This window comes from Colletes latitarsis, chromosome 5 (genome assembly GCF_051014445.1).
Source record: "Colletes latitarsis isolate SP2378_abdomen chromosome 5, iyColLati1, whole genome shotgun sequence".
Taxonomy (NCBI): Eukaryota; Metazoa; Arthropoda; class Insecta; order Hymenoptera; family Colletidae; genus Colletes; species Colletes latitarsis.
The window spans coordinates 36787779-36812194 of NC_135138.1; the positions used below are offsets into that span (position 1 = coordinate 36787779).

Sequence of the window (24416 nt, forward strand, 5' to 3'; positions counted from 1 at the left end):
CGGGCTAAGTGGCTAAAGTCGCTGAATAATTGTTCGTCTGTAAATTCGCGTACAGTCTCGTTGCTCGCAGGAAGAATCGGGAAGTCGAGGCGTAAATCCCTAAAACGTGCGATTATGCGACTTATTTTCCTAGTCGAAGACGTTGCTGACGCTTCTAATGCATATTACTTTCATTCGTGATTAATTATGTTCGCGCGTAAAACATCTGTGACCGATTGTTCGAATTTTGCCCACGTTTCCGGGATTCTGTTCCACTGTACTCCGGCGTGAATTCCTCGTTGGCGTACTCCGAGTCTCGTTTTCGACGGGAACGGCCGCGCGACAGGAATAGATTTTATGCTGATGACCGGGCGAAATTGTCGGTAGCATCGCGTAAAATTTACGGTATTCATAAGAGTCGCGCTATCATGCAGTACGCGGCAACGGCACCGTAGCGAGCGTTCGCAGAGCGACCCCTTCCAAATCCGCGCTCGATGGAGACGCGAGGGTCGCAAACTTGTTACAGCACTGCTTGGGGTTCTAATAATTGGAGAGCTCCGAGCCAACGTTCCGTCAATCCTGGACAAAAATACGATAACTTATCGGGAAACGATGCGCTAGTGTCGTCGTTCGTATCTAGTTAGAACCCAAACTAATAGAGACACAACTGTTCGATGAAGAACAATGCAATTTTTACTTTTCAAACAGATAAAATTGGCAATCCTTCTGGCTGGTAGGAGGAACTGCGTTCGAATTGAAGAAAATTAAATTTAAATTAAAGTTACCAGGACCCTGATTCCTGAACTCCAACACCGCGAGCTCGCGAAGACTAATCGGAAAATATGCAGGAACGTCGAAGGGGTGCATTCGTTGACGGCAATCGAACGTCAGTTTTAATAATTTCCATAATTTGGTGTTTAGAGTGGGGCTTTCCCGTTCGAATCGATTCAATGGTGCGGATTAACAGTGTCGCGGAAGCACCCTTTGAAAATAGACCGACTAAACATCGGGAATTAAATGAAAAGCGGGTTGGAATTGTTTCGCGAGTGAATGATTTCATAATTATTCTCCGAGTGGCTGTGTTCGATAATACCGATGATACACAATTCGCTCAATGGCGCAATTAATCGTCCCCTAGGCGTATAGACTTCACCGATCTTCCGCCAATCGATCAAGATAATGGCGGTGGAAAATCTGGGTGATATCAGCTTCGAGAAAATTTTTCATTCGTTGATCGTGGATGAAATTTGCCCCGACTGTGGCTCGTGGGAGTCTCGTTTTAATTCGACCACGACGACCGACAGAGCCAAGCCAGCGAAACACATGCAACGCTTCAGGAAAGTGTTGACTGCCGGCTGTTTTCGAAGTAACCCAATATTTTTGTAGCCGAACTACATATTTTGTTCCTTGGCGCCAGACAAACTCACGTCCGCACATGTCGACCTAAATTTAGTCCTCGAACCACTCTCATCGCCCCTGTCTTGGCTGTCACCGCGAAACTTTTGTTGCCGAGTTCGTTCGATCGAGAACCCGGAATACTCCTGTTGTCTGTTCTTTGCAAAATGCTTTACAAAGATGGCCACGGGTCCACGATACAAGTTTTGGACGTAAACGCGTACCCAAAGTGCTTTGACTTTCGACGCAACTGTTCGTAACTCGATTTTTCTAGGATAGGGAGATGGTATGCGGAGTAAATTATACGTAGACGATAGAAGATAGGAAAGATGATGTCTCGAAGCACCGTGTTGCGCGAAATTCGGCATTATTCGAAGCATCAGGAAATTCTCTAATCTTGACAATGGTTGTCGCTGTAGGGACGAGGTAACTTAACGATCGGTCGGCAAACTCCTCAACGTCTCGTTGACTCCCCTCAAGGTCGACGAGAAGAGTCTAATTGTCCCTTCCAGAAGAGAGACTTGGCAGGCTTTCAAATTTCTTTGCTTACAAATTCATAAGGTACCCGGGAAATACACCTTCTCGAAGGAGATTCATTGAAATTAGTGCAATTAGCGGATCCGGGGGGGATCCAGGGAGGAGACAAGCCGGCGACGGCTCGTAATATCGATCCCTGCATCGATTACGGAAGTACTAACGATGAGATCGAATCCAATATCTGCTCGGTCGAATTAATTTCCCTGTATCGTCGAGCCGAGTCCGTAAGACAAATGTACATAAGCAGTGGTAGTACGTACGTGTACTATAGAGGGGTGGACAATTCTTCGTGGAAAAATAAACGTGCAAAATATAGGTTTTGTACACGAGCTTTCGTCGTAGGAAAAAATTTGCCGACTACAGGTGCACCTGTATTACCTGTTTGCGTTTAACAAGTAATATCCAGCTGGAATAAATTTATTATGAAAGTCGAATAGAGAGAGAAACTTTTTAGAATTATGATAAGAATTACGAACTAGAAGCTAGATGGAAGTAGCTTGATTTGAACATAAAACACAGGCCACTCCGTGTAGAGAATGGGGAATTTAAATCTTGAAAACGTATATGGTCTGATCGTGTCAGCAATACAGGATAGACCATCTCTTTCTTTAATCGAAGGAACGGCCTTGTGAAGCTGTCTTTGAAACCCGGAGCTAGAAGAAATTCAATCCGGAAGAGCTCACATCCTCGACACCCCCGTCTTAAATAGCCACCATTGTTTTTCCCGTTTCAACCGACCCATCGTCGTTGAAAGAAAGCGCGATGAGCAATGAAAGCTTCCATATTTTGTCCGCGCTTGATTCCTTGCGTAAAAGAATCACTGTAAAAATATCTATGATCGGAAGTGAGCGTGCATTTGGAAACTCATCACTGTAAATCCCCACGAGGATCTTACAGGTTTCTTATCCGCTCTCAGGGTCTCTCGATTCGTGGTCCCTTCCACGGGCTGGCTCGCCCTCTTCCGCTCAATGGAACGCGCGCCCATCGTGGAAAATCGCACCGGTGAAAAGGTGTGAATCTCCGGCCCTCGAAAAAGGACGACAATGCCCCGCGCTGGCGTCGTACAATGAGCCTCTAAACCCACAATGTAGCCACTGTATCTGCACGAACGAGCGGACGAACGAACGGCAGCGAGAGGGCCTCTCTTTTCGCGCGCCACCCCCGCGACCTGCCCCCTTTTCATCGGCACAATCCTGCCGCAAGGAGTCGAGGATGCCTGGATGTGCTCGAAAGCACATTTTTCAGCCGCGTAATATTTATTCGTCCGCGAGTCGTGTATCGCTTTAAAGTGGCAACGGTGAAACCGAAAACCCTCTCGCCGAGGGTTGAAAAGAGAAATTTCTCCGACGTTATCGGGGCGAAACGGGAACCACCACCACGCCCATCCCTGTCAAAATATTTCCTGAGAATCGAAACGACCCCCCTCTTTTTCTGTGCTCTTCGTGGACGAGGATGCTTTTTTATTTTCAGGTATGTGCACGATTCAGTCATCCCTCTTCGAAAGGGTTCCAGGTTTCTACGCGCTCGACGGCGTGGCGCGCGTTTCGAGCGTTTCGCGAGCGTGTTAATCGGTGTGACGGGTGTCTGTGTGCGCTTGGTGCGGCACAGATCATTGTCCATTGTATTGCAGAGCTCGCAGGACATGGCGTCCTGCCATTCGAGCAGCTTTTTGTCGGGACCAGCTGAGTCAAAATGGCCTCCGGCCGGTGACGTCACGATTTCACGTGCGGAGCACGCAATAGGTACACGCATCGATCCCCGACTACTTCGAGGGCCGGCCAATGGGTACCCCGAAAGGATTACGAGCCCGAGAACGGCCCTGGATCTTCCTCAACATCCTCGTACCTCACTGGATAGTGATCTATATTGGCTTACGATGACTGAAAGAAAAATCTTTCCTCCAATAATTGCCCCAATTACATCCACGATTTTTAAAAATGGTTTGCGACTTCATGGAACGAGCATACAATGTTACGCTCGTGTAACTTTGATAATTTCTTGAATGTCCACTCGATGTTTGGAAAATACGTTTCAAAGTCCCTGTGTATACGTGTAAAAACCGATTTCGTACCTCGAAAAAGATAATTATGCCCTTAAGGACACAAACGAACGAGAACCCGGATAGAAATTCCTTCTCTGCCAACTACTTTATTCGGAATAGTGGTCCTTTTAGTCGCGGGAAAATTCTGTCGCGAACGCGAGGTAATCGCAAAGGGAACGCGAAGCTAATGACCTCTATTCAGAACGCACTGTTAAAAGTGCGACAGTTTCTGGCTCGCTCGACGCTGTTGAAACTGTTAAATCCATCGAGCGACAGACGGTTGGTCATTATTAACCCTTTCGCGCTCACGGACGGTGTCTGCTCCGTACTTTAATCGTTAATTTATGCGTCAAAATTCTAACCGATAGCAAAATAACATCCCCAAAAACTCTGACGAGTAATCTTCAAGAATTTAAGCCGACTGTAACAAAAATTATGATCCTGTTCTCCTCTATCAACATCCCCGATGCAAGTAAAGTGGAATTTTATCAACGACGCGTGCTTTTCTCGCCGTTGTTTCGCGTAAAGCCGGAAATGTAGGCTACGCAGAATAAGATCCAAAGGATCTTTCCAGCAGAGAGTCTGGAGTGAAATTCTTCTTGATCGAATTACAGCGGTTCTAAGGTATTCCTTCGCTTATGCGCGTTTCACGTTAATTACGGTGCTAATGAGCTCCAGCAAGTAATCAAAGCAAATGTTTCATGACACGAGCGTGAACCGTTTGAAGGCTTTTCCTTTATGCCGTTTGGCCTTCGTTTGGCGGTTCCGCGCGTGCGCTGGCGCGTTTTCCCCGCTATTTCCGTCCCCGGTTCTAAACTTCGTTTAGCGGGTACGCCATCGCGTGCAGGCTCGTTCGATCGGTCGATCGACGGAAAAGCCGGCTCCTCGTTTATATTTCGCGAGTGAATTATTTTTGGTTTTTTATTTTTTTTTAATTTTTACTTTTTTTCTCGACGAATCGGGGCGTTATCCGCTGGCATGTTTTTTGATTACAATTCATTCCCCGTGTTTACCCTGCGCCTGCTGGTACAGGCTCGTGCAGACAAACCGCTGCTCCAGGCACTGACTGTTACTAATTAAGGGCGGTTTCAGTACGCGTGTTAATTCTTAATTAATATCTTTGTCGCCTCCTCCGACGTGGCAACCCTCGGCACCCATTTCTCTCTCGTTCGCCCTCTCTCCCTTCTCTGTCCCTTTCTAACCCTCCCCCCATTTTTTATCGCTCTCTCGGTTCCACCAGCGCCGCTTCGACGCCGTTTTCTCGCTTTTATTTCCGTCTACTCCTCGCGTTCTTCTTCTCCAGCTACCAACCCTACCTCTTCGTCGCTCTTTAACGACACCCCAGCACACCACCGTCCACCCACTTCTCTTCTGGAGTCTCTCGAATGAAAGGAGATGTATGGGAACACACGCGCATCTCGAGCCACTATGATAGGTACAATCGGTCACGAGTGACGAAAGAAGAAGAAGAAAGGATTCCGGCGGAGGAAGCGCGCTCCTCCGATTTACCACTCGCCCGTTTCAACCCGCTGAATCTCTTTCGCGACGAGTCGAGAAATCGAGCTGGTTAACCCCTTTGTCTCCGTTAACCCTCCTGATTCTCTCATGTAATAAACGCTCCTTCTCTCTCTCTCTCTTTGCCTCTGTCTCGTTCCTTCATGATCTGTCAAACTGTCTCTATCCGTTTTCTTTTACCCTAGCCTGCCACCCTAACTTCTCTACAAACTTTTACGTAAAATAACATTGGTGTTCTAACATGCACTGCTTCTTTAAGAGAAAATCGCGTAAGAACGAGTGACGAGTGTCCTCGTCTCGAAGTAAACAATTCACCGGCTCGATTCAGGTATTCGCTTGGAAAACTTTCTTCCGGCCGACAGGGGAATTTCACTCCCAAATATTTCTCGATCGTAATAGCCAGCAGGGGCTCTCGAGATCTTGAACCGAGTCTCGCGTTCACTATTTCGCGAATAGTCAACAAGGTTCGGGTCCGCATTGAGCGGTGGCGGTCTTTGAAACGGAGCCCTTTACGACGAAAATGTCTGTAAAGCACCCCGGCTCGAGCGACTGTATTAATCAACCGCCGGTTCTTTCGTGCTTCAATGCACTTCGGTTTTCACGATGGAAAAATACACTCTTGGATTTCCCTTCTTGCTCTCCAGCTTCGATTTTCACAACCCACCTTTCGCCTTTTGTTCTCCCGCGTCTCTTCCGTTAATCTTTTCTTTCCATCTAGTTCGCGACTTGGCAAACTACCACGGGCTAGATCTGTCTCGTTGATTATTATTTTATCCGTCACTTTCTGTGAGATACGAATGATTTTTCAATGGACTTTCACGACGGAATCGCGAAATTGCTATTTCAGCAGCCATAAAGTAGTATTAACCTTTAAACGACCACACGAGGGCTATCGTGAACCCTTCATTATTTCATTAATAATTCATTGACTTAATTGAATTAATACTTGGAATTTTAGGTGATCCTCTCTATTAAGCTCTCTAATCCTATGTCGTGGTTACGTGTTTCTCTATTATAATAGAACCTTTCCTGTCTGAACACCCATTATCTAAATATCCTAATATCGGAGCACTCTATTATCCCGTTATTAATCTCTATTCGAAACGAAGTTTAATGGCTGTCTATAATCTAATAATAAATAAATAAAAATCATAACCTTTTCAGATTCCTGATTCGGTAGGTCTATTTGGACAATGTCTTTCGCGTTGTACGAGGCATGGTAAATAGGTAGCGGCAATATGCTCGAGCGTAGCGCGATTTAAGGCATTTACAGGAGCCAAGCTCTCTCCTCTTTCCAGCGTCTTCTTCGATTTCGTGATTCCCTCCTGTTTCGTCGTCGACAGGCTTGTCTCGGGCGCTTCTTTTCACAGAGAAGGTTTCCAGCAGGCGGTGAAATCGATACTGCGGGAAATGAGATGATTGGATCGGACATCGGGGATACCTCGTAAAGGCTGAAGGATTCAGAAGGCACGAAAGATTGCAACGACGTCGGGAATCGGTGCTTTGGGGTATTTATGTCGTTTATGTTGGTAATAGATACGCCCTGAGTGACGTTCAGAGCCACCTAGACGTCCGTGAATTTCTCTAACATATCCTTATTTCTGTCCATAATTACTTAAATTCCCCGAAACTATGTTAAACCATTGTAATACATCGTCTAAATGAACGCACTGAATTTGAGATTCTGCTAATGGGGTCACTTTGAGCAAACTTAATTACGAATATTGTTGGTCTGAAAAAGGCGGATCTAATTAACTTTCCAGCAACTCTGAACAAATGATTCTACCGTTGGATTAATAAAAAGCCTGGTCTGAATTTCGCATTGTACATTGCAGAATATCGATTCTTAGTACCGCCATTATAGAATCATAATTGAGATCATTGCAACGCATGCGTCGAAAGATTTTGAATGCAGCGTGTAGTTTCTAGTAATCATTTTGCTTACCTAAGCATTTAAAATACTGTGTGTAATTAATGCTACGTCAAACTCTTTTGGAAACTTTCGAGATCGACAGAGTTTATCGAAACAAACAAGATATCGATAAGTGAAAAGTATTTGGACGTGTTAACGAAATCTGGGCCAAGTATTTCGAAGCGAATCAAACGAATATTTCTTTTTCTCTCGTCCTTTCAAATCCGCCCGTTAATTAGGATCTATTTTCACTTTTCGAGGACACCTTTCGTCGATAATTCGATTCCTAAAGCAGGTAACAGGTCAGATTTTCAGCGAGTAAATTGATTACGTTGATCAATCGGTTCCTTCCTAATTACTCGCTTCTCCGTAATTCAATTCTTGCGATCTCCCAGTAAATTTATAACAAATCCGTCAACCGATGAGGGAAAATTCACGCTGGGCATACCAGTTGGTAATAATTCCTTTGGTGGCGTTTCTTTCGTTAAATATGCATCTTTGACGTAACGGGTGATACGACTCTTTGGACTCCATTTTATCGCCCTTATCCTTAGGGAAACCATCTCTTCCAGAGACACCCTTGTGTAATTGACATCGCGTCAGTCCGTAAACTGAGGCTGAAGGACAGTAGTAGGTACCCTCCTCGCGGAAAACAGCTCTTCCACGGAAAGGCTCCCATGCCCCGTGTTTCGCCGCGTCTCCAATTTTCCAGGCAGCTTTTCTGAGCGTCGCTAGCACCACCCCGGGGGCCATGCCAGTCTCCTTTTGCTCCCAGAATCCTCCGGTATTTTCCTTTGCTGGCAAATTGGACTATTACGGCGGGTGGCTCCGTACCTCGGCAGCCGTGTCCTCGCGAAAACCGCGTATTTTCTCTCTTCCTTCTGTACCCTCCCTGCCCTCGCCGCCCCCGTACCCGTTCGACGGTTCCTTCGTACCCTTTTCCACGTCCCTCGACACAGGTCCTCTTACCTAGCGGCTCAAAGTGGCGCGCAGTTGTTAAAACAACCAATTCTGTCGGAAAGCTGCTCGTTACGGACGCCTCTCGTCCTTGCCCGGGATCCTTCGTAATCCTGATGGCAAACCGTTCGTTTTCCTGCTGACGCAACGAAAACTCCGGCCAATAAAATCGTTCCAAACGCATTTCCCCCGCCGATCCGCACCCCTTATTTCCTACATTCGAGGTTCTCTTATTATTTTTATTACTTTGCGTGGGAAACAAACTCGAACGTACTGAGAAATTAGGCTTGGATAGTTAAATCGGTGATATAGAATCTTCCAAATAAATTGAATTTGTTTGCACGACCAAAGGAATTCCTCTGGCTTTCTTTTACTCGCGATTGTTGTTAGTTTTCGGAGGTTACAGGTAGGAAAAGATTGCGTGTCTCCGAGGAAATATATCACTGTGGGTGATATCTGCTACGCGTTTTAGAGGAATTCTATAGAAACTTGCCCGGGCCAAAGAACAGCAATTTAGAATTTGGCTGTGGGCGTGGAGGCAGAATCGAGTTTCGGGAAAAGAAAGTCTCCCGTTACCGATTAGCGTTCGAATAGGGGAGGGTGTGGTCGGCACCCTCGATTTCACGAAATATTTTGACAAGAAATTTAATATCGCCGTTCGGCTCGCCCCCGGAAAACTCGAGACAACGCGAAATTATACACGATTGCTCGTACCTGAAGCTTCCTGGTTGCCCAAATATTCTTGCTTCTAACTTCTCCATGGAAACTTCCACCGTCCCTTATTCCCCACGAATGGGAAATGATTTTACAAATAATTATTATGCATCATCCCTTTTTCCAAGTAAAACTTTTGGAAATGTCAGTTTGACCCAATAATTATTCGCAGTCTACATCGAAATATTTATACGGCAGATCGATGAAGATGCGAGAGTAGGTAACGAAGTGCAAACCCAGCCCCCATTAGACACGAAGGTCATCCACAGTAATCATTTTCAACCTGTCGTCCCTTGTTTCGAGCGACATCGCTTTGCGAGTCAGACCAGCGGCGCTTAATGGCTCGGAAAAATCAGAATCATCGCAAGCATGAATACGTAATCAGTTTTTCCGCTCATCCTTCGCCGCATGACGTCATCGGGAGACCGATGTAGCTTCGTCATGACCGAATGAACCGCGTTATGAATCGTAATGGGAAATCTGCTTCTACTTTGGCACATTTTTCACCCCCTATCCATATTCATACAATTAACATTTCCAAATCTTCAACGTTCTACCGATGGCCTCGTTTTTAAAAAATGCTGACGAATCGAAGAAGATTTACGACACCCTGAAATTGTTACCATTTTTGAAGAGACTCGTTTAATATTCGACCATAAATATGTTGTTTCACTCTTACACGATTTTCCATCGGTACTTTCGGTTCGAAGAACAATCTGCCGACAACTTTACGCGAATTCTTCCGAAGTGCATGATCGTTCGCGAGAGCACCGAGATTCGCGATAAATATCGAGCATCGCGAGAGTAGACTGCGTCGAAGAACTCAGGCGAGAGGCATCGTAATCCCTTGCACGGTCGTTTGCGCGTCTTTATGGATTTGCTCCGTAAAATTCGAAAAAGTGATCTTTCGTTTCATCGAGAATAGACAGAGAACTAGCGGACGTGAGCACATTTTTGAAGAACCTCGAAACGAATGTTTATAGCATATGTTTCAACGGTAGAATAATCTTGTGTGAGCGCTCGTGTTGTTTAAATTATTGGTAATGTTCGACCATTTCTTACCTGGACTGGGGTTTGAAAACGAACTCTTCGACTGAGAGAACCCTGAAACAGAAAATGCATCGTCCGATGTAATGATTTCCTACGAAAAGAAACCTAATGTTTTAATACATATTTAACAATATAATGAATAAGGTTCAAAGTAGATTCCTTTTCCCGGAAGAAGGGATAAATTAATCCAATAATTATTAGGTATGAAAATCATCCCTGATGAATAAGAGCATTATAATTGCTCTACATCTTCGCGAGGAAATACGCGGCGAGAGTGACGGAAAGTGGACTCATCTCTGAGAGTCTACTCGGAGAGTGAGTGAATCTGATGACCCATATTACGCAGAAAACATTTATACCGCGCTTTCTTCCCTCAGCGAATAAACGAGACTGCTTGTCCAAGCATTGTCAATAATTTTATTCGAGGAATTTGTCAAGAACAGAGTCTAATACATTACAATTGCGTTAGCACAGAGTTATTGAGCGACGATTTAATAGCAATAAATCCTAAAACTCTGTTGCTTCTTTAAAACATTGGCGTACAGGTATTTCGTAAATAGTTTGCTGTTTAATACTTGCGTGGTTTACCGGAAATCCGTTTAATAAACGAATATTTTCAGTGGAATGTCAGCAACGCTCTAAAAAAACGCGCAGGCCCGTGGTTTTCAGGAACAGAAATTTTTAATTGACCACGAAAACATTACAGCTTATGCTTGGTTGGCATTCCGCGGCCGTAAATTACGCGCGCAAATATTCATTGCAATAATTATCCGTCGCGAGTTATAACGAATGCCAGGACCGAAGGACGTCGGAAGAAAAGAGCGAGAAAAAGAAGGAAGAAGAGAGAGAGAGAGAGAGTGAGAGGCAGCATTCGCGAAATGAAATTTCATCTAAAAATTAACTAGAATTCTGTGAAACGCGCTCCGAAGGGGGTGGCATGCAGTGCACGGCCTGCTTCGGCGCTCGACCCTGATTAACGACTCCGCGAAATTAACTCGACGATTATTTCATTAGCGCCTAGTAAGACATTTTTCATCCAGTCTCAATGGCCGTTGGGATCTAGAGAGAGAGACACGTATATATATACGTGGTATAGCGTGGCTCGAATGCGCTACCCTTAATGACTCGACGAGAATTAACTGTAATTTAATTAATTAAAATCTCGCGGAAAAAAAACACACATGGACCTCTTTCGCGCGGGACCAGACGGGAGCCAGGTCACCTCGTTAGAATGATTATCGGAAGAGTTCCCGATCTTTTTGCCCGCGAATCGATACTGGATCGAACCTTCTTCATAAGTAACTTATAAACAACGAAATTTAGATTGGAAACGACGATAGCAGGGACGAGGAAAACGTCGGGAAAATCGAGCTGGCGGATCTTAATAATTGCGTTCCCATAAGTTCCGTTTAACGAGTGACAAGCCTGGCACTCGGCGGCGGCAACAACAGCGATATTCGTAATTAAAGGCAATTTTGAAAAACGGCGCGCGATCCTTGCCGCGCAGACGTTTAGTCGCGCGAGCTCTCACTCGTTAGCTCCGCTGCAGTTCCTGCGGATTTAATTGCCCAACGCGCGACAGAACAAATCCGCCCGTTAATCGCGCGACACTGGATTCTGAATCACTTTGTCGACCAACGACTGGCTGGCTTTTTCCCATTTGTTAAGGATTTCGGTTAATAATTTCGCAACGATTTCGCCGCGTAAACTGCCATCCGAGGCTGACGGTCCGCGAGACTGGAAAAAAATAATTAAAATTCTCATCATCGATCTACGCGACGTTAATTGGTTTGCTTCGCGAGAGATTAACAGGTCAATTTCTCAATTTTTCGTGTAACCCGAATTATTTCAACAAGTTTCATTAGGTGTAGCGCGCGATTTATGCATGACGGTGCACCGTTCCACTTCACCCGAGTAGCTAGACAGCTCTTGAACGAACGATTTTCTAACAGATGGACATACGGCCTGACCTGCTTGTTCCCCAGATTTATCATTTTATTTAGTACCAATTGTTAGGCATCGGCGAGTTACTGCACTTAGAATTTCAGTCGTTGACAGGCGATAATTCGTTTCTAAACTAACGTCTTACTTTATCCGGCTAACAAGCCAGAAGCTTAATAACCAAAACGTCAATGGCTATTCCTGAAAGGCCAACGCGTCTCCATTCGTAGCTCGGTCGCAGAACGAAAATAAGTTCGCCTATTAAGACGTTCCGGCGCGGCCTCTTTCTAATAAAGTCGTCCAACGCGAGGACGCGCCGGCGGCGGGGGCTGAAAAACAGGGGTTGAAAAAGATTCCCGCGTTCCTAAGAAGGAAGTTAGGGGCTCGTTCTCGAGAGAGACAGAGAGAGAGAGAAAGAGAGAGTAGCTACGTGGATCGCGTTTTCAGGAACGACCAGAGGCCCGGCCGCGACGTTGTAGTTGTGGCTGCGCGGCTGACGGCCACCGGGGGCGGCGGAACTCCACCCTCAAACGACTTTAACGAGCCGCCGTCTTAAAATGGGGATGCCGGCTCGCGCCGAGTTTGCGCGTTTGTTTGATAAATTAACCCAGAAAAGTGCGCTCCGACGTCGGAACACTTAACAAGCCTTAGAAGCACCGGGACCGCGGGAAATGTGGAGCAGGGATTCGTTGATACTCCACCGGAGATTAACGGTCGTTCGCGCACACCCACCTCTGCGCAGAAAATGTCACGCGATGCAATTATTTATTTTGACGCTCGAAAATTGTTTTCTCGACTCGTCGTTGGAGCAAATCGATTACCAGAAACGAGAGAAACGGGCGGCTGACGAGGCAGGGGGACGCGGAATCGCGATCGGAGCGCTGTTCACTTGAAGGTGCAAAGGGAACGCGTGTCACAGGGCATTATATTCCGGTATTATTCCGCTTTTCCTGCGGCTCGTTCCGCCCTTCACGGAATTCCCGTGTCCGTCCGCGCGTTGAAACTTAAACCCCAATCGCGCACACGGCTGAAAAGGTTTCAGATTTTTTGAAAACTCCACAATGCGGCCGTTGGCCCGCGCCACTGGTGACAAGACAGGGGCCTCCATTGAGAAAAATCCACTTCCTAGGTCTCGTGTTACCGGGAGTATTTTGACAAGATCTCATTGTCGTCGCGCGGCTAAGCCCTATTGACTCCATTATGGCCCTATTAGTATTATACTAGGATTTGTGGTTACTCCTTCAAAGACGTCCTTGCCTGCCCCCACCCTCGCGGGTCTCTTTCTTGCCGGAATCCGAACGCTCCGCTCGCGTTGGCCCATTCAGGACGCGTTAACGCGACCCGGGCTCCTTCGACGTGCAATTTCCTTCGACGCGGAGTCGAGTCAGCCCCCGAATCCCACCCCTCCTTTGTTTAGACCGCGTACGAACGTTTCTCGATATTCACCCTTTCGGAGAACCACTATTTTTGCCCGATTTGCGTGCCTTGGCCAGCTAAACTCGAGATTTAGCGATGGAAGTAAGTCGTACGCGACGACGTATCCTCTTGCGTTTGCGCGCTTAGGCGTGGATGCGCGCGTAAACGCGCTCGCGTGTAGACGGGGCTCGGTGGCTGGGTGTAAGTGGCGGTGGTGCGTGTGTGCCGTCGGTGGCGTGTACCGTGCTTTCAAGCGAACGACCGTAAGTCGCTCAAATTGGTATGGATTTCCAGTCCAACACCTCGATTGTCCCCTGTGAAGAGTGCTTCGCAAGCATACATGAATTCACGCTTCAAACACACGGTACGCGCGCCGTAGTCCTCCGTTTTCCCTCTCCCTCTGGCTCGATTTCGCGTACCTCGGTTTCTTGCTTTTCTCTCCCTCGACGGAGCGACGCGGCGCGGTGCGGCGCGGCGCGGCTCGGCGTCGCCCCGTGTTTCGCCCCGTCTCTCTCTTCACCGCTTAGCCGGGTATCGCTCGCGCTTTCTCGCCCCGGAGAGGTGTCGCGAAGCAAATCTTTGCCCGTCGCTGTATGAATGGGCACGGGAACCGCGCGGGTTCACACGCGTGTGCACGCGTGTAGGTGCAGAGCGCGCCGGCAGCCCACGAGGAGCCTTGATTGCGTGCCGGTGAATGCGTTTCCACCCGTTCTCTCTAAGTAGCAGCTCATTCCGCGATGCTTGCTCTCGCGACTTGGAAAACCAAGCTAGTAGTAGCTTCTCTCGTGCCCGGAGCTCTTCTCAGAGCCACGAGTGCGTGCGTGGGTGCGTGCGTGCGCGCGACTCGGGTTCCCACACCCACGCACCCCGCCGTTTTACACGAGCATCTTCCTCACCCCGGCCGACGCCGATCTCCGGGACGGAGTTTGTTTTTTAGCCTCCCGTCGACCCGCTCTTTTCACCCAGCCATCGCGAAACTCCTCCTTTTTGCTATTTACGCCGGTAATTATTTGTCGTCGAGCCGACGAGGCCGATTACCGAGTGCTCGTTACCTCGGGCTATCCAGGAACCGCAGCCAGCCACTCTCGCAAAGGCCAATTACTCGTCTCGCGGATTCGTCCAATTTCGAAACTCTACGAAACCCCAACATCTCCTTTCATGTGCTACCAAAATGGAGGCTAAGCTCGAAGTTTAGTAACTAAGGTCCGAATAAAAAATATTTCTAAAGTTCAGGCGCGAACTCATTTTGCAACATATTCACTCACTGTTGAAGACTACTTTTACCACAACCGAGTTCAGCCTAAATTCGCGCGACGTATCCGGACGAATAAACACATTATCGTCATCCTCGAGCAGAACGCGAGCAAAGCCCAGTGTGAGAAAAGGGTGTCGAGGATGCATCAACGTCCCATTCGCGATTCAGACGTCCCATTTACGACTTGGTCACGTTTCTTTACACTTCCATTTACCGTTTGACTCTCAAAGTCTCAATTCGTTATTCGCAGAAAGTTTTAAATTATTACTTGCGATATTACGATGAGAGGCGTCCGAGTCCTGTATTCCGTAAGCCTCGTAGGGATCACAGTGATGTACGATACATTCTTAAATAACATTTTCTACCAATTCTCCGTAGGATAAAGTGAGTTTCGAGTTTGACAAACCCCGTGAATCGATGCTCGAAACCAGCAAAGAATTACAGAGAGCCGCGTGACGTTGCTAGATTTGCACTAGAATCCCTAAAGGGATCTCCGCGGGCGACAAAAGGGGCTCGTCGAGGAGCGCTGTATTCGCCTCCTACTTTCCACCCGGAGTGTGAAATTAGTTGCATGCACGGAGGAGGAAAGGAACGTGATGCAGCATAGAGCGGAGTCCGCGTAAGCGACTCGAAGCTGAAGAGGCCGCACCGTATTTTCAATTTACTCTGACCCACTGACGCGCTGCGTCGTTCGGGCGCAGCCAACGTCGAGCCAGATTCGATACAATCCTGCAATTAACTCTCCAACGCGACTGACATCCGATCTGACTGGAAGTCACTGTCCCGCCGGATCGTCGGCGACTTCGATTACGCTCAATTTCCCTTAATTTTCATCGGCATCGAGCGACCCGTGACGAGGATTCTCCGATCGACACCCACTCGTCACAGATTCCCAGAAACTGCTGAACCTCGCAGGAACAAATGTCTCCCCTAGTTGTTAAAAATTTTACCTATCGAGTCGTTCGAAATTCACAGTACAGTTATATTTTAGAACCAAACGATAATATTTTTAATTGTTACTCAGCACATGTTGGAAATGGTTTGGAATTATTTTGCGCAGAGTTAACACGGTAACGATCAAATTTCGCCTACCTGTCCGTCAAGTTGTACCCGATACCGACCGAGCAGCAGTTCGAAGGACATTACTGCATCGGGGAGAAACTTTCAGGGCTTACTGTACGCACACGGGGCCGCGGTAATGGACATAGTTTGCCGGTAATGTCCGAGACTAATTCCCGTGTTATTTCATTAACGTCCCGCAGGCTCCCGAGGGGTTAGGCAGCCACGTCGACCGCCACCATTGCCGTAACACAGCACCACCGGCTACAGCGAGTTCGAGCATAGCCCTCGAAGGGTCTTCTATTAGGTGCGTGTCAAAGGGTGAAAATTTACGAGGTGAGTAGCAGGCGCGAAAAGGCCGATTGATAGTCGCCTACCTACGCGCCTACGCATGTATGTACGCGCACGCCGCCTTCGACTAATGCCCCGCGAGTTTACGCTATGGTGAAACATGCTTACCCAGCCTGTTAGCGCGCATGACTTCTACCGGGGGAGGTAGATCGATACCGTTTGTCTGTCGATAATCGTACCCGTCGACGGATTTTCCGCTCCTCGCGGACCCGGTGCGCTGCACCGACAAATTAAATAATTGAACAACGATCACACCTACGCGATAGCCGCCTTCGACGGTTCGCTGTCGTTACTCGTCCCTGCGTCGATTCTCGACCGTCCATTCAGCTACATTTGGTTCTTTAACACGGTTACGAGAGGCTCCGTTCGTTAATGCAACTTGAAACTGATGCTCATAACACGAACCAAACGTTAGACACAGTTTAGAAAATTCTTATGTCGAGGCGAGCCACGAATTTTCTTCCAGACGCCTCACACTCGACAGTTTCTTCGCCGAGTTTAGTTTACTCGACCCACTTTCGTCCAATCGGTGGCATTCGTGTTTTATTTTACAAAGTGCGGTCCACGGGCCACTGTTCGGTCGAAACGCGTACGCTCGTGTGACGGAAGAAAGCCGAGACAGCACGAGAGGCAAAGTAGGACGCTCTTAGCCGGCGGGAAACTGTCTTCGACCGACCAATATTCCTGACATCGACTTTAATCGGCTGGGTGGACGCGTTTACGGGCCTTCGCGTCGATTGGGCGAGGAAGTCTAATTTTCTTTGCAATCGAGACCCTTCTCGATACAAAAATACGAAGGTGAAGGTATTTAAGAACGCCTCACGGAGTCCATTTTGACCCGAGGGTTAAAAGCGAGCATTTAGTATTTGTTTCGCTTCGAAGATGGGAAAATATTATTACGGGTATATTTGTAGGGTCGGAAGAGACAAATAGGATAATAGTAATTTCCACTATTACCGATTCCCTGAACTTTCTTATCCGTATCGCGTAATCTATTTCGTATTTTCCATTGGCAATCGGACGAAGGGTAGAGGAGCACGAGCCGGAGATTTTCCTCGTATTCCCGGATTGGTTTGTTCGAGCGGATCACACGATTAGGCGATTAGTCGGTGGAGGGTCGTATGATTGACACCGCGACCAGAGCGTAATGAGAGAAAATCATTTCTGACCGAGCCGGGAAAATTCGTGGTCGACCGATCGATGGGAAGATAGGAACTACCCCTTTCGCACGCCAACGTTTCACGTATATGTTCCGCTAGCTGTCAATATTTGAGTGGTAATTTTATTCATCTCCATAAATAAATCATGGAAACGTGAACTCTTGCCTACCAACCCTAAAAAGTTTTCCCGTAGACTTTTGTTAATAAAACTAGTTTTCCCAAACAGTTGAACAATGTTAGACGGAGTCAACGTAAACGAAGTCAAGATACTGCATGAGAACACTGAGAGAATATTGCTGTGAGCGAGCAAAGCGGGTGAATCGTGACGCTTAAAAAAAAAAACAGGGAAAAAAAATTAGAGTGGCGTCTCTCCGCGCCGAGAGACTGAATTTTCCTACTTCTGACGGCGAGCACGCCCTGGCAGTGTTATCCAATTATTCTAAGTTGTTAAGGCGAGTTAGGGCGCTTAAGGGACTAAATTAAGACATTCCGCGCGACAAATCTCCCAAGAATCTCAATTAACTTCTCCCCGGGGGTGCCGGTACTTTAATTAACTGTTTAATTTCGTTTAATTTGCATTCGCAATTGCATAAGCCGCAGAGCCAGCTAGCCAGCCAGCGATATTTGAGACGACTCAATTAACTGCCGCGGACGCGTAATCGATGCTTCTCGAAATATGTCGTTAGCTTTTCGTCCTGGCTTCGACTTCGCGTCAATTTTTCCCCTTCTTTCAAACTATTTTCTTTCACACCTTTCAGTCTTGTGTATTTACGTGTCGCCGCCTGCTGACGATATTAATTTACCGACTCCCACCGCGATCGTGGAATTTCCACAAACCGGAAATAGCTCCTACCAAACCTGCGTAGGTTGCAATCTCGATTTAATTCCATCGATGGTGGATTAATTTTCTAGAGTTTGCATTCCGTGGTAGCGTTCGAAATGAGTTTCCAGTGTAATATTTACGAAACAATGAAAGATTGACGCAGTAAGACGTTCCTCATTTTTATCAAAACCACCCCTTATCCCAGCCTCCCTTGTATTTGCATTCTCGGAGGTCGTATTTCGCGGAACGCGATTCGATCAGTTTTTCGGCGCGTTCTCGAGTTCCGGTAGCTTCTTCTCGCGCTATCGATGGGCTAATTTGACTTTCAGCGATTCCTGGGGTACGCGTGATCGCGCAAGATCGCGAGGAGCGCGTAAGGCGCAGGAAACGCAGGCGAAACGGAGGGCCTCGGGTGGGTGCGTGTTCGTGTCGCGAGACTCTTACACGCGTCCGCAGCCACTTTCCCGGAAACAAAGCCGGGCGAATGCATAATCCGCTAATTTGTTCAAGATTTCTCGCTCGAGTGCCGGCGCTTGCTTTGTCGCGATTCCATCGTCGAAGCTGAGCGCGCGTGGGGGCTCGCGTTCAAGCCGCTTTGAAGTACTAATCAGTATCGACCTGCGCCTACAGGCCGCACCCCTTATCCGTGCTTCCACCATCGCCTCCCGCCTCCCACACCCCCACCCCCTTCTACCAGTTGCAGGGTAGCGAGCTATTTCTCCCTTTTTTCCCTGTCGTTCCGAGACTTTCCGCCAGAAACCATTCCATCAGGGGCGTGACGAATTAAGGCGCGAATCGTGTCGTTTCCCCGTGCTATCCGCTCCGCTTTAACCCGTTCGCTACTCTCACCGACCATGATCCTTACAACCTTTCGTCCCTCATAGCGACAGACGTTCTTCCACCTTCGATCTCCCCTGATTTACGATTGTTTTCAGACAATCGTCAACACGGATAAATAGAAAAGGAACGGTTCGAGGAAAAGCGTGGATTCCTTTGTATCGAAAACGGTTCGTAGAACGAGCGAACGCGCCGGATGACCGGTCGCCATTGAAGCCTCGAACAGCAGTAGCGTGAAATAATGGTCAACGATCGGGAATCCTGGTGAACGTTTGCTGCAGAGTCTCCAGGATCGCGTGCTCGCATTTTCCCCGTCCCTCCGATGAAAGGAGTACGCGGGAACAATGGCGGGCCGATTGTGGCACGTTTTACGGAATCGTTTGCAGAGATGTGTTACCAGGACGATATCAACGGCGGAGAAAGAAGTGGGAACGGGCGACAGAGGGTGAGAGAAAGTGCGAGAAATAGGAGAGGGACGACAGAATCGTGGGGTTGGTAAGGCGGGAGGCGAACGTACACAAAATCGCTGCGAGAGGAAACGACCACGCAGACGAGGAGGGAATAAACGAGGAACAACGTTGTCGCGTGGCCGTGTGTGAGGGTGTAATAGAGAAGGAGAGGGAGAACGCGGGAGCAAGAAAAGGACTGGACCGACGGGAGTGCGCAAGGAGACTTCTCAGGCGTTGATAGGCAATCTAGTTGATTGCCAACTTCAAACGAACCGAAAAAGCTGCGAGCAAGCGCCGGAGAGAGAGCGAGACGCGCAAACAAGCCGTTGGAAAGCCGAAGACCCCGACACACCGAACCGCACCGAATCTCGGAATTTTTAGACAATGCCATCTCCGCAGTTTCTGCATTCCGACCATCCTCCCTCTCGCCCTCCTGCCGATTAACGAGCTCCCAGCCGAATCGATCATTCGCCATTTACCCTGAGCATTCATTGTCGCCGTTTTTCGCGCGCAGTTCGAATTCAACCCTTCGACTACGATTTACGAATATTTGCAGCACGTCTTTACATTTTCGAATCAAACTTTTACACTCCTCTAACGAGAAGATTGCCCTAGTTTTTGGAGTTCATCGCTTTATGAGTCTCTCGCACGCACAATGGTTAATCCACTTCCTTTTTCACGGTTTGGATATCTCCATAGCCCGAAGAGCGTCTTTTAAAGTTCGCGAAATCAGATTTAATTAGCCTGTGCGCTTGCGATACCCGAAATCTACGGATCCCCGTGAAGTGTGCAAACAAGTTCCGAGCCTCTCGTTCCGAATTTCCGTGCGTTAGGGTCCATTATGCGCTTGGAACAAAAGACCCATGATCGACGAACGACCTAGACAGGCTTCGGGACTCGCTCGACAAGACGGATCCGTCGAATTTTCGCCGCGACAACGCGCCATCGATCTCACGGCGATCGATATAATTTATTATCGGGGAGAAATCGAGCAGTTGGCTGGTCTGTGCCCTCGTCTTTAAGTCTGGCTAAGATTTAAGACAAAAAGGAACGAACGAAGCGCGCCAAATAAATGCTCTACTGTAAGACGAGGTGCCAGAGTGACGTTTGAATGGAAGGGCAGATCCTTTGTGCTGCACCGGGAACCCGACACCCGAAAATCGTTCTCAAAATTCGTTATACGGGACAACACGATCCGCTCGCGATACTACGACGTTAATGCCATTTCACGAAAACTCGATTCGCCTTTTTCTGCACGATTTCGATACCCTACGAGCACCGATTCACCCAAGAATCTCTCCTTTACACGTTCCATTCCATCGATCGCTCCGAAATATTCGCGTAAATTGGACTAATAAACACCTTTCAATAGTATGGTAATTTATGTATAAATAGGGGTAGTTTACGTGTATTAGAAACATGATTACTTGAAACAAAAGAGACATGAATTAACGTGCGTCAAAAGTGACTTCTCTCTTAGACAATTCTGAAAACAAGGATTTACAAAATCTTAGGATAAAGAATTATATAATTAGGAAGACTATTATTTTTTGAGTTTAGCTAAATTTTAAAATCTGCATCGATCGTCGACGTTATAATAATTGAAATCGAGTCGATTGGATTCTCACGAGGCCGGGATCGCGGGGGTAAGTCCGTGCGAGTTGAGAACACTTTGCCGGAGTGCGGCCATTTTTACGTTTTGTCGAGGTTCTTTGTGTTTTGGTGAGACATTGCAGGTCTGCCCAACACTCAACTCATTATACCACTAATTATTCATAACGTTGGGGATTATTCTGACAAAAATATTCAATTCCCACAGTGCACTCACCCCACACAGCTACCCTCTTTCTTTGCCCGATTCGTTTTCTCCGTTCCATCTAACGTATCCGACGCTAAGCACCGCTCGACCAAATCATTCGGCCGATTTTCTACTCTCTACGTCGCGCAAAAGTAAAAAAATTAACGAATAAATCATAAATGTACTTTTTCGGGGGTGCAGTTTCATTGCAATTAATTTTCAAAGTTATTTGGTGTCTCCAAAGTGGCGTAACCCCTTAACGTGCGATTCCCTGGGCCTCTGGAGGCACGATAGATATCGCGTTACAGCCTACCGAGCAAACAGAAATTATTTGCACACAAATCGGACGGACGATTTGACGGGGCTCGAGGCTGGGTCAGCTGGCGTGTACTCCTGTTCGATTTCCCCAAAAACGCTACGATACTCGCCACGGACAATGGAGTTTTCGCGTACAACGTGGTACGCGCGACAAAGGTGCGCGTCGATTTTCGGTAACTCGATCTTGAGTGGCTCTCCGTTAAGCGATAGCCGTAAGTGGCACGTTAAGTGCTCGTTTCACGCCGGGACGACACGATACGCCTATTAATTTACTTCAACGCGTTCCTGACGCCGAGGGTCGTGGGTTCAGCCTCGTCGGAAGATTGAAATGCAATCCCGGTGATTGCCGATCAATGCTTTATTACGATGTATCGGTGTACCGCGAACCTGGCGTCTCGACGTCGTCGTCGTCCGCGCCAGCATATTCGCGAGCATTCATTATGGGGGTAGTCGAGACTCGAAACGTTCAAAAATCTATTTTAACAGACGCTCGTTCATACAGTGGAGCTCCCAGTATCCGAATACTAATTTTTTAGAAAGGAACAAGAAAAGTTGATGCAAGATTGTCGACCACGAGCTATTCTACCCTGTGTCTGGTAACTCGTTTTTCTCGCCAACTAATTGAAATTTTGAAATCTGACTTTAATACCTGTTCAGATCTTTGTGGATGCTACGTAAAATTTCATAGCTTGATATCGAATCAAAAAGTTTCAAAGATTTAAAAATCGATGAAAAGTAGATGGTTTCCCAACGTTTTGAATAAGCAATATGTACCTCATTAGGCTACATTACACTATGTACACGTTAATTCTTGTTCATCCTCGTTCAATTATTCCTCGATAAAAGGGGAGAAATTATAAAGGACCGACAATTTTCGGGCCAAAATATCAGACTACCCTCCTTAATTGGTTTCTCGGGTCTTTCTTAATCTCTGCTCGCGACTTGGCCGAACAAGGAGCGCGACTAAAAGGCCATTGCGACCCATTGCAAAGACCTGGCTATATACAACGGCGTAGTAAGCGAGTTGCCCGCCCGTACAGAAAAGTTCCGGTCACTTTTTAATTGTAAATTTCACGTTTAGATGTAAGCGGCTAACGACTCGCCAGACTGCGATTCTTGTTCGTTTTCTATGACTGTATCCACCCCCTTTACCCCCTGCCCCTCCTAAGATGTAGGTCTTAACGAATGTGTAAGATTGAATGAAGTGGTTGCTCGTTACTTCGCGACAATACCCGGCCGCGGTTTCTGTAAAATTAATTATTAATTCTTCGCACGGCCCCCCGAGTGAAAGAAACAGTTAGAGGCTCCCAGTTCGCGGAATAAATGGTACGGTTATAATTGTTGAAGCACAATGGGTCACGCCTCGCGAGTGGAACGACGTGACGGAGGAAACAATGTCATCTTAATCGTCATCTATAAATATATATACGGGGCCAGGGTTTAATGATAATGACGGCGTTACGTTCAGCGCGTGGCAAAATGCCATTCGTTGGAAATAAGCAATGAGAAATTTCGCGATAGAACCGTTTCGCTATGAAAGGGCCGACCTTTTCTTCCAAGAAGAACGTTAATAACGGTTTAACGCGTTCGCCTTTCATCGGGAAATTTAAGTATGAACGGAATCCGTTGATAGTTTCCGGATGTGTTAATTGCAAGGTACAGAATCGTCGCGACGCTGTTGCATTCCATCGGGCCAAAGGGCACACCGTGGCGAGATTGTGCTTCGAACTATCAGACTTACCGGAGGGACTGTTGATCGATACTTAAAAATTACGATAAAAAATTTAAGATGAACTCTGTAAGAATTGTGAGTAAATATTCGTAAAACCGACGAAGGTTCAGAGCCCTAATTAAAGCGTGGCAAGCATTATGCCTGTTCGGTCAAGCTTGAAATAGTTTTCGTTCAGTTAGTGATTAATAGTTGCTCTAACTACCATTCTAAACTTGCTGATGTGTTCAATAATAGTCTATCGATCGAACAGTTCTTCATTTCTGAGAGATTAAAGACTTAAATCACGTATTTAAAATCGGTACTATTTTATACTAACTTTGTACTAAATTGCTTTTTAGATTTGTATTGCTAGCTAGCTAATCAAGGCTGATAGTAAAACCAGCGACTGGTACAATCATTATTATAACTTTAGATGATAATTTCTGATATATTTAATCAGTTAAATATCGTAAAAGCCATCTTCTGTATCAAATTAGCCATCGAATTACTCTTAAAAGATATTTATAAGTATTCGAAATTTTGATTATGTAAATTTGATTATTTAGCCAGAAATATTGGAAACATTGATTTGTTATTGACTCTTCTAGGAGTGTATGCCTCTTTAAGTGCTACGATTTTCGTAATTCTTCCCTAACAAGGGAAGAACCCAACCTACCCCCTTCTCATTTTAAAGTTCTTTTGCAGAATAATGGAGTACGTATCCCTGTTGGAATGTGTAGAACATTAGATGCACATAGTCAACAATTAATAAGGATATAAGTAATTAATGCATACATACCTTAAGCTACACGTTGTGTATATTAACTCTTTGCGGCACAAGAATTGAAAGAGTACTAAGATACAATAATATAGAGTTTATATTTTTGGAATTGTAAACAAAGAACAGGGGTTAGCAAGCATAAATGTGTTATTATGCTTAAAGAAACATCTAAATAGCCATGGCACTGCAAAGAGTTAATTTCTACCATCGAGGTAAAAGTAAATCCGAGTAACTATTACAATCATAGACTTATATCACTTGCGTTGTAAAGACTACGTGACCATAACTATAAAATTATTAACCCCTTAACGCTCCTGATCAAACTTGACCTAAGGGATGAAAATAATAATTATCCTCCACATTCTACGTTTCAACTTCAACTCTATTATGTTAAAAACGTAATATACAACATAAAAG

The 24416-nt window shown here is 46.6% G+C and overlaps 1 protein-coding gene across 3 annotated transcripts in view; it reads right to left on the bottom strand.

Moving 5' to 3' along the window:
* Window positions 1-24416, bottom strand: part of LOC143341910 (uncharacterized) — a 61052-nt gene that overhangs the window by 34236 nt on the left and 2400 nt on the right. For 2 of the 3 annotated variants that reach the window (XM_076765309.1, XM_076765311.1), the window contains exon 2: window positions 10113-10154. The exons of the other annotated variant lie outside the window; for it this stretch is intronic. In XM_076765309.1, coding sequence (XP_076621424.1) covers window positions 10113-10154 — 42 coding nt within the window. The remainder of the gene's footprint in view (window positions 1-10112; window positions 10155-24416) is intronic. 3 annotated transcript variants of the gene reach the window in all.